Source organism: Impatiens glandulifera, chromosome 1, assembly GCF_907164915.1.
Source record: "Impatiens glandulifera chromosome 1, dImpGla2.1, whole genome shotgun sequence".
Taxonomy (NCBI): domain Eukaryota; kingdom Viridiplantae; phylum Streptophyta; class Magnoliopsida; order Ericales; family Balsaminaceae; genus Impatiens; species Impatiens glandulifera.
The window spans coordinates 45,231,752-45,243,256 of NC_061862.1; the positions used below are offsets into that span (position 1 = coordinate 45,231,752).

General features: G+C 32.3%; 1 protein-coding gene across 2 annotated transcripts; it reads left to right on the top strand.

Annotated features, from left to right (window-relative positions):
• Positions 1-1,941: 1,941 nt before the first annotated feature.
• LOC124922802 (calmodulin-binding transcription activator 5-like) lies at positions 1,942-9,947 on the top strand. Of its 2 annotated transcripts, none has more exons than XM_047463508.1 (13): positions 1,942-2,210; positions 2,710-2,835; positions 3,223-3,338; positions 4,237-4,325; positions 4,479-4,524; positions 5,084-5,222; positions 5,520-5,627; positions 5,707-5,756; positions 5,913-6,236; positions 6,799-7,493; positions 8,211-8,757; positions 9,197-9,508; positions 9,576-9,947. In XM_047463508.1, the coding sequence occupies exons 1-13, from the start codon at positions 2,135-2,137 to the stop codon at positions 9,627-9,629; spliced, it is 2,682 nt and encodes an 893-aa protein (XP_047319464.1). In that variant the 5' UTR covers positions 1,942-2,134; the 3' UTR covers positions 9,630-9,947. The 2 variants fall into 2 exon arrangements, with proteins under 2 accessions (XP_047319464.1, XP_047319465.1); XM_047463509.1 differs by having other exon boundaries at positions 5,520-5,621.
• The last annotated feature ends 1,558 nt before the right edge of the window (positions 9,948-11,505 follow it).

Here is an 11,505-nt window from a genome sequence, read left to right on the forward strand (position 1 = left end):
TTACTTTATTTTGGGTTTGAGAATAAGTATTTGGGTTGGAGATGACCTAAGAGTTTGTTCGGTTCAGGTTATTTAAATAACTTCGAGAGAGAAATCAATGATTGTGGGTGATAATTTTGAAAAGATGATGATATTTTTTTGGTAAAAAGACTTAAAGAATATTTATATATATATAAATAAAATAAATAATAATAATTTAAAATAGAGTGTATTCTAGTATTTTTTTTTTGTTAATAAATTGATTGATTTGATGGATGAGAGAGGGAGTGATGTGATAATTAATTTTAATGGATTATTTAGAAAACCCAAATAGGTGTTAACGAACCATTTAACCCACTAAACTAGAACCAATTCCCAAATTAACCTTGTTTCACGTTCAAGTTCCCAAACTAACCTACTTTGTTCATCTATTCCCAAAATTACCTACTTTACTATTGTTTTCATATTTTTATTTTATTTTATTTATTTTATTTTATTATATTTAAATTTATTATTAAATATATATATTAAAATTATTATTTTTATTAAAATATTAAAATTATTATTTTTATAAATTAGATTATTTATATTTTGATGTATATATTTATGTTATTATTATTTATATTTTGATATATTTTTAAATTATTATTTTTATAAATTTTATAATTATAATTTTAATATATATATATATATATATATATATTTAAATTTTAATTATTATTTATATAATATAATATAATAAATATTTACTTTACCATCCTCATAAATAATTGATAAATATTAATATATTTAAAATATTTTAACTATAATCATATATAATAATTTAATAATTTATAAAAATAATTACTATCCTTCTTCTCTAAATTATTGATAATTTTACTCAATACATCTTTAACTATTTTTTGTATAATCTTTTTGGCCACACACCCCATAAATTATTATTTTCTTGAGTTATCCATCTCAATTTGAACACACTGAGCTTTTAATTCATTAGTTTTTTTTTTTTAAATTTTATTAGGAATAAAATTATCATATTTCTCTCGATCATAGATTATTTAGAAGGTACAATATTGATTTTTTTAGCCTATCTCAAATTCGTTAACACTATATTTTAAGTTAGGTTTGTTCGTTTATAAACATTTTTGACTTGTGATTTTATTATTGTTTCTCAAATCTATAATCTCGTTATTTTCCACTTTATTTGGTAATATTTTGAACGATTGTGTTTTCTTATAAATTTTTTAAAATAAAATGTTATATAAAATAATAAGTAAAAGTAAATATATATTTAAATATAAATAATCAAATTTATAAAAATAATAATTTAAATTATTCATTTAAATATATATATAAAAATAAAAATAATCAAACTTATAATAATTATTTAAATATTTTTTAAAAAATAATAAGTTATATATATATATATATTTAATAATAAATTTAAATAAAAAAAAAAAAAAACTGAAGTTGAATAATAAAGTAGGTTAGTTTGGAAATAAATGAACAAAGTAGGTTAATTTGAGAAGTTGAACGGAAAACAAGGTTAGTTTGGGAATTAGTTACGATAATTTTATTAAAATAATACAAGTTTATTATATTTATTTAATAAAAAAAATATAATTAAAAAAAAATATAAAAATAATTTTTTTTTTCTATAATGTCGAAAAAAAATATTATAGTAATATTTTTTATTATTTCAACTAAGATAAACCTTCTTTTGACTTAGACATTCAATATCTACCGTTGTTCTAGATTCATGCTCAATCTCGACTTGTACTTATCTTGGGTTGACTATAATTTTAATAATTATTTTTATTAAAAATAAAATACAATATTTCTCATTCCAATAATAATAATAATAATATCTTTTTTTGGCAGCCCACCGGTTCATTTCCAGACAAAAGAAAATGACAAAACTCGGACTGAGTCAAACCGGATGATAACTCAGCGCCTTTTGATAACATTACTCAGATGAACTTTCTCCAAATTCCAAGAACCTTCCTCCAGTATTCAACTTACTCTCTCTGCAATCTGCACGTCGATCGTTATGGTTCACAACTGAATTAGGTTTACAAGCCGGCTACAGCTACTTGATGCTCAGCTCATTGCTATATCTCTCTCAGTCTATGCATTCGCTGACGATCCGTTGATTGTAATGAACTTTTCGCCGATGGAGAATAAGAATACTGCACTGGTAGGATGGGAGACTCACGGTTTTCGAACAATTGGAGGTACGAGTTGCTTTTTTCTTTCTTTTTTAAATTTCATCGTGTTTTTAGATATTTTCATGTTATTCCAGTTTTTAATCTGTTTCTGTAAAGATCTAGTTAGGTTGTGATGATGATTATGATGATGATTCGTTCTTAAGTTTACTGATTAAGAGGATGTGCGAGGTTCATTCTAGTAGTTAGTTAAGCTTGGAAGATTATGCAGAAAATGATCTATTTCATTTGGTTGAAATGAAGTCGGACTACTGTTTGATGATTGTGTTGACTTTCTTATGTGTTTTCTAGCTAGCTAGCTTCTTCATTTATCAATTTAAACAATAGATTTTTAACCTTTTTTCTTTGAAGGATTGATAGAGAGTCTTAATCTTCTAATAAGCTTAACTCATAAGGAACCGATTCGTTAATCGTGATACTAATTTGTTTCTTCTCTTTTAGTTGGATAGTCACATATTGTTGGAGTTTCTAATAAGCTTAACTCATATGGTTGTTATTTGTTTGACAGATTTGGATGTTCACACCATGTTTGAGGAAGCCAAAGCAAGATGGCTTCGTCCTAATGAGATTTATGCTATGCTCTGTAACTGCAAATACTTCAATGTGAAGGCCAAGCCAGTGAACTTGCCTCAAAGTAACTACTGCTATAGCATAATGGATGTGATAAAGCATGCAGTGTTTTTACATTTTTATTTGTTAGTTGGTATCACTTTTCTAGGAATAAGCCTATGCAAAAAATGAAAGAAAAAGATTAGCACTTTGTCATTGCATTCATGCTGAATGTTTTTCTGCCTAGACTTACTGCTGAAATGATTAGTCAGGCCATCTCTTTTTTTATTCAATTTCATAAATGACAGACATCTCAGAATTTTTTTTCTATATTACTTTTTGTTGTCTAGGACCTTTTTAAGCCTATCTTAGGTTTTCTCCCCAATGAAGTTCTAATGAGTTTCATTCTTTAGTCAACCAAAAATATTCATACTCTATATAGTAAAAAATGTATTTCTTGTGAATACAATAGGTGGTACAATTTTGCTGTTTGATCGCAAGACGCTGAGGAACTTTCGGAAAGATGGTCACAGTTGGAAGAAGAAAAAAGACGGTAAAACTGTCAAGGAAGCTCATGAACACTTAAAAGTAATATTTCCTCATTTTCTTACAAAGGTGTTATATTGGTAATTCTGAGGCTTATTCGTAATAATGGACAGCGTGAACATAGCAATGTATTTTACTTCAGGTGTTATATTTGTGGTCTAAATTTTGAATAACTTATCACTATATGTCTTTTTAGTTATATGTTGTGTTAACCTAGCAAAAAAAAGGTACTGTCTCAGTTTATGTGATCCTTATATGAAACTTGAAAGTACAAATTGTGTTGGCAAAACATAGGGATGAGAAAGAATTTAAACTTATATAATGTTTTTTTGCTAAAACAAGTATAATATTTGTTTTAAAATTTTAGGAAGCTAGCACGTCCCCCCACTTCAACTTAGGGCGAAACATACAAGTATAATGTTGATCTTTGATAGAGGGGAGATATCATTCATTATGTTTATTATGCAACACTAAGGTACTGCCTTGTGTTGGCAGATCATAGTTAGGGACAGTAAATCATTTATAGAAGTATAATGCACATTGATGGGAAATATAATTCATTATGCATATCATGCATCACTTAGGTACTGTCTCTCCGGTCAAGGTATAACTAAATGTACTTAAGTCAGTCTTTTTGTGAATGTCTATTAAAGGAATTAAGAGACAATTACTAGTCTGCTCCTTAAGAAAAAAAGTTGAAGTATGGTTCTCTACCTTCATTGGTAGGACCCAATTCAAAGTTGTTTCACCATTGTTGATGATGTCAAAGTTTGTGTTTTCTCTTACCTTATTCCATATCAGCCCTTATTTTATCTTCTAAGTAGGATCCAATTCCTTTTATTCTATTACATAGTTCGTGAAATGTTGGATCCATGTATTTGTCCTGTTAAGTTCATCCTACACAACTAAATACGCATACTTGCTTCTGACCCATGTACAGGTTGGTAATGAAGAAAGGATTCATGTTTATTATGCTCATGGGGAAGATATGCCAACCTTTGTTCGTAGATGCTACTGGCTGCTTGATAAGTATGCAATGCTTGAAGTTTTGTATTTCTTCAGGAGTCAGCTTTTCCTTTCACTTTCTATAAGTTAGACTTGCCTGATTTGAACACTTCTCTTCATAGATATGATCATTTATTGTGGAAAGCTTTATGATTGAGTGATTTGATTTCTTTTTAGGGCATCTGAACATATAGTGCTTGTTCATTACCGAGAAACACAAGAGGTTAGTTTCTTCTAATGCAGAGTTAAAATTTTGTTGAGCTACTCAGAGACAATGTTTTATAGGACGGAAATTGACCAAAGTTCTTACCTTCTCCCTCCATTACATGTTTCATGGAAAAAGCAGAATTCTTTGTATAATACAGATCTTTGGTGATGTTCTATTAGTTCAGTCCATACTCCCTCAGTTCCTACATGAATGACTGGCTGTGCAATTCTTTTGTCCCAAAATGAAAGATGGATTGTACAATTTTTCAACAATGACTTAGCATACTAATCACAGTTCAACATTTACAAGAAATAAGAAATAGTTTTGAGGTTTCTGTGAAACAAGTTTTATATTGATCAGATCAGTCTTTTTTTCCCCTTGTATATACATATACTTATATTTGTTATGGTGAGAAAATCCGTGAAACTCTTTAGTTATTGTCATGTACATGCATCACAAATTTGCAAATATCTTTTGGCTTCTATCCAAGTGTAAGTGCTGCTCAGGATGGTTCCCAGTTGTATTAGAAGATTGGTTCTGGACTTACTATGGGTTGTGGTTGGGCATGATACAGATGCAGGGTTCCCCAGCCACACACGTGGATTCACATTCTAGTTCAGGGATTTCTAACCCATCTGCTCCTTTGCTGTTATTGGAAGAAATTGATTCAACTGCTGGTCAGAAGTATTACAACGGAGAAAAAAATGATATAGGTAATTTTATCACTATGGCCTTTGTTAATGCCAACAAAGAATATGAACAAACTCTGGTGTACTATTTATTTTTAACGAGTTTTTTCACTTTAGTTTTGTGTAATAAAATCTTGTCGCAGAAGTAGAAAATACTTCCACGGCTGGTTGTGTTATTCAGATAGCCAAAGCTCATTGCCATAACATCTAGTTAATTGCTTAATGTTGACATACTATTATGATCATTAATGATGCGAAATTAAATCTGTTTCCTTCTTCCTTTGAAAATGTCTGTTTGCTCTAAATATTCTTTCTAAACAGAGCCTGGTGCTCTAAATTATGAAAAGAGACTCCACGAGATCAATACACTTGAATGGGAGGAACTTCTGGCACCACATAACCAGTACAAGTCAGATGTTCAAGGTGGAGGTAACTGATCTATATTTTAACATGAAAATTGGAGTTCCATAAAATTATTTTATCTGATTGATATGCTTAATATTTGCAGCTGGATTCCAACAACATAATCAAGATGACACTTATGGATACACCATGAATGTATGTAGCTTTCTTTTCTATACTTGCTTTGCATCTTACAGTTCGTCATTAATCATTCATAATAAGTGAGTGGAATAGTGGTCCTCATCTAATTTCCCGGCTTCAATGCATTGAACTTAGTTTTGTTTGTTAAGTTGAATGTGACTAATCTTACAGGGTAACATTGCATCGATAAACCAATTTCCCTTGATTAGTTCTTTTGGGAACTCTGGACATCTTACAGCAGATACATGTGATTCTCTAGGCGCTTTAGCTAAAACTAAAATGGCAAATCAGGACAGTTTTGGGAGATTGATGAGCTACATCATGGTTGATTCGCCAACATCAGTGGACGGTCCACTTATGGAGTCCTCTATTTCAACTGGTCATGAATCAATTGCGTCTCCCACACCGGATTATCTTCAATCATCTGTTTCAGGTGAAATATTCAGTATAACTGATGTCTCTCCTGCTTGGGCTTTCTCAGATGAAGAGACAAAGGTGCATTTCTTCTTTTTTTTTCTCTGGAATTGTAATTTGTTTGTCATCTACTTTATTCATTTTCCTTGCATCTTTCCCTTCTTCTTCTAATAATAATAAGAATTATTAGAAATGAGTTTGTCACTATCACAATCCCATTGAAAATCACCAAACTTAAAATTGAAAATGATGATTAATATTTTTTTTTGTTTGGTACAAGATTTATCTTAATAATGATTTATGGATAGGATCTAGATTATAGTATGATTTTTGTTGCTTTATTTGGTATAGAAATTATTTTCTAGATCATTATCCTAGTTATAATGTATTTTCTTTGTTCATTTGGCTTAGAGATTTTTTTTCTGGATCATAATTAGATTCTTTTTTGGATCATGTTCCAGATTATTTTCTAGATCATTGTAATTTTTGGCAAACATAACAAATGTAGAATTTTTGAATCATTATCAACCTAAAAATAATGTATAACATGACAGCTCACAATCCTTATGTTTAAGGAGCATATTACACTTTGTGACCCAAATGTTTATGTTCTAACCCTAAACTCTGACTAGTTCTGTTTCAGATCCTCATCACAGGATTTTTTCATGAAGGATACCCACAATTTGCTAACTCTAAGCTATATTGTGTATGTGGGGAAGCATGTAGTTCTGTCGAGATGGTTCAGTCTGGAGTTTTCCGATGTTTAGTTTTCACACATGTTCCTGGGTCTGTTGATCTTTATCTTAGTTTCGACGGTTTCAACCCAATCAGTCAAGTTATGAGTTTCAAATATCGTGCTCAACAAAGTACTGACTGGATAATTCCTTCAGAAGACAAGTTTAAGTGGGAGGAATTTCAAATTCAAATGAGGCTCTCTCATTTATTGTTCTCATCAAAGGGTCCTAGTATTTTATCTAGCAAGATATCGCCGAACGCTCTGAAAGAAGCGAAATCTTTTGCTCACAAGGCTTCTCATGTTACAGATGGTTGGAGTCATGTAATCAAGTCAGTTAAAAATAGCAGCATCTCATTAAAAGAAGCCAACAACTGCTTGCTTGAGCTTACATTGAAGCATAGACTATATGAATGGTTGTTGGAAAGAATACTTGATGGGAGTAAAATCTCGGGACATGATGATCAAGGTCAAGGAGTAATTCATTTGTGCGCTATTCTTGATTATACATGGTCTGTGCATCCATTTGCATTGTCTAGTTTATCATTGGATTATCGAGACAAATTTGGATGGACAGCTCTTCATTGGGCTGCATGCTATGGAAGGTATGATTTCTCCAAGAAAGTTTGATTATGCTTTTTCTTATTGATTTCTGTTTGAAACAAATTGGCCCCCTTTTGAAACACCTTGATATAAAATTTTGGATAAGAAACGTATCTGGATGAAATAACCCATTTGAAAACATTAAGCCTTGTTCGACCTAGGGTTATTTGAATAACCTAGTGATTATTTCCAAATAACATTGTTTGATATAGGTTATTGAAGATCCGGTTATTTGGGGTTATTTGAATAAAAAGATGTCAAGGGTATAAATTTATAATTTTTTCTTATAATGTGTAGATTGTTGTGTAGATGTCAAGGGTATTTTAGATCGCGATTTGGATAATGTGATTGATGTGTAGATTGTTGATTGGATAGTGGGTTATTTGGAATTAATCTCAGATAACCCACATCAAATAAGGCCATATTGTCTTTGTTTCCTGGATGGATCTGTTTTGTTTTAGATAAAAAATGTTTGAAAACTAAATTTAGTCAAAAACAGATTCAAATATTTATTTTTGTTTTTGTATCTGCCTCTGTTTCCATTTACAGAAAACGTTTGGGAAATTATGTTTCTGTGTGGGTCTAGAAACAAAACAATTAATTGTTTATCATTTGGATCCGATAATAAAAAATTACAAGTGTTTCCGAATTGGGCCATGTAGTTGCATCTTTCGATCTAGAAATAGCTGTGAATCTTTTTAAGCTCAATATATTTTCAGGGAGAAAATGGTGGCTGCCCTTTTATCTGCAGGGGCAAAGCCAAACTTGGTATCGGATCCAAATTCTGAAAACCCTAGTGGATTTACTGCTGCTGATATTGCGTCTAAGAATGGATACGAGGGTTTGGCAGCTTATCTTGCAGAGAAGGCTTTAGTACAACATTTCAAGGACATGTCTTTAGCTGGAAACATTAGTGGTACATTAGAAACAAACACAGCCGATTCAGTGAACCTTCCAAACCTGAATGACGAAGAACTGTACCTGAAAGATACTTTGGCAGCTTATCGAACAGCTGCTGATGCTGCAGCACGCATACAGTCGGCATTCAGGCAGCACTCTTTCATGATAAGGACAAAAACTGTGGAGAGTTCAAATCCAGAGGCTGAAGCACGCAATATAGTTGCAGCAATGAAGATCCAACATGCCTATAGGAACTTCACCACAAAGAAGAAGATTGCTGCTGCTGCCCGAATTCAGCTTATATTCCGTACTTGGAAAATTCGGAAAGAGTTTCTCACTATGCGCCGTAAAGCCACCAAGATTCAGGTCAACTCCATCCAATCATCTATCTGTTTTTTCCAAATATTTATGCAGAGTTTGGGTTATTTGGGGTTTAATCTCAAATAAACCAACATCCAATCATACTTTCTTTTATCAATTACAGCATTCAAGTTTAGAAGAAAAAAAAATATAACCCATCGTTTTTTTACTCAAATAACCCATTTTTTTATGAACAAGGTGGTAGGTACTAGAGCATTAATTAATCATTCAAATCATTCATCAATCAAACTATCCTTAATTTATTCTTATTATTTTTTATTTATTTTTTAAATAACTTGTTCCAGATCTCAATTCAAATAACCGTTATTTGAGGCTGTTTTACTAAATTAACCTAGTCTGAAAAATATTATTTTGAACTAATATGCTGATTATTTGAAATAACCCAAGAATCGAACAAGCTAACTCAAAGTTCTAACACTTTCAGGCTGTTTTTCGTGGGTACCAAGTAAGGAGGCAGTATAAGAAAATAGTGTGGTCTGTTGGGGTGGTTGAGAAAGCAATCCTACGATGGCGTTTGAAGAGAAAAGGGTTCCGTGGTCTGCGAAAGCCAGCGGTTGAAAGCGTAGTAGAGGATGAAAGGTCAGAGAGTGAAAAAGAGGAAGCTTTCTTCAGAGCGAGCAGAAAACAAGCTGAAGAACGTATAGAGAGGTCTGTCGTAAGTGTACAGACTATGTTCCGTTCTAAGAAAGCACAGGAAGAATATAGAAGGATGAAGTTAGCCCATGATCAAGCCACAGTAAGTTGCATCTTTTATATATATATATTCATGAATCCATCACTAATGACTTTTTATTTAATTGTAGCTGGAGTTTCAAGGGCTTGTTAATCCAGATATGGATATGGGAGGATGTCCATGAAGAATTGAATTGGAAGAGAGTTTTGGACCCTTTGAATGAACTTGTATGTATAGTAGAACTAATGAGTAGACCAAGTGACCCTTTCTATGGTTTGGTCAAAGGAACCGAACCAAACCAAACCCGACTCGACTTGAGTCTTGACTGGCCATGATTTTTAGCGTCGTCAGAAGGGAAGAAGAAGTCTGAGAATTACTGTGGTATATCAAATGTGTTGTTTTGGCTGCTTTTAGGGTGGTGGTGGTGTTAAACAACCACCACACCCTCAAGATGATTATTAACTATTTTTTATTTATAGATGCTTCAGAGATTTTGAATTTTCATAATCCTCTATTTCTTATCGTTATCTAACATCACTGTCTAAATATTTATTCAAGTGATTAATATGTTTTTAATAAAAAAATATAACCTCATTTCAAAACAGTTTTTTTTTTTTATAATTGGATTTGGGTCCCTGAATTTTAAAATACCTTTCAATAATAAATGTACTATTTTTTAAAATTCTTTATGGGGATAACAAAGTGAAATTTAGATAAACTAGTTAAAGTCTTGCATTTGCATTCTTAATAATTAATGAGTTTTAAATTTAATGAGTTTTAAATGAGGTTGAAATAGAGCTAATCGATTAAATGTCATTATAAATGATAAATGATAAATGATCATTTATATATAGTTGAAAAAAAAAAACTCTATGTCATGAAGATATGAGTAGTAAAGGCAGTGGTAAAGGGAAATTTGAGGAAATGAACCCAAAATAGGGCCAAATAGCCGATGGTGCGGGCCACTAATTTTTATAGCGCTGGTGACCCCAAAACAATTTTCTGCCGAAAATACCCCCGTTGCGTCACGCACCCTCCCGTTGCGTGACGCACCTGAGGGCATTGTGAAAAATCCACAATGCCCTTACTATATAATAAAAAAAATCTCAGTTCTTTTCATTCTTTCTTTCTTCTTCTCTTTCTTCACTTCCCTTCTCCTTCTTCTCTCTAAAAAACCCAACCACCGACCGACGAAGACGACGGCGGAATCCATTCTCTTCTTTCACAATGTCTCTTTCTGCTGCTACATGTATTCTTCTTCTTCTCCTTCTTCATTTCTCTTTCCACGCTTTGTTTGTTAGGGTATAGTGATTAGGGAATGAATAGGTGGAATGCCACCGTCGCGGCGGAAAACCGGGTGCGTAACGCAGTTGCGTCACGTAGTTGCGTAACGCAGTTGCGTCACGTAGTTGCGTTACGCAGATGCGTAACGCACCCCAGACACTTTACTTGCATTTCATTGTTACGGTGTCTCTCGATTGATACTATCATTTTTTCAATTGCAGCTGAAGTATTTGCTGACGTATTTGTTGTGTACAATGGAGAGTGGCAAATTGCAGCCAATGGTACCAGGTCTTTCTCTGCACAATCATGCAAAACCATGGATATACCTCAATGTACTACATTTGCTGAATTAGTTGATACAATCTATGAGACGATTAACGTGCAAAAGTCTGCATATGATTTAGTGATTAAAGTCATGTATGATCCTTCTGCAAAACTTCCCCCTGTTGTTATTGAGGGAGATAAAAATGTGGGCATGTATTTATCACGGTTGATATCGGGTCGAAGTTTGTCATCTTCGTCACCACTTTGTGTCTCATTAGTAGAGAAGTACCCAAGTCAAGATACTACACTACCAATCATTACTCAAAAAACTATACCCGGCGTTGTTTCTCGAGTTGTTTCTCAACAGATTTTATTTGAAAGTGATAATGAAGGAGGAGGAGAAGAAGATGAACGGGCTCATCATGAACTGATTAATCATGAACGCGTTATTGCCTTTAATTATGAACGGGTTAGTGATTTCCAAGCTACTACTAGTCCTGCATCAACAGTTG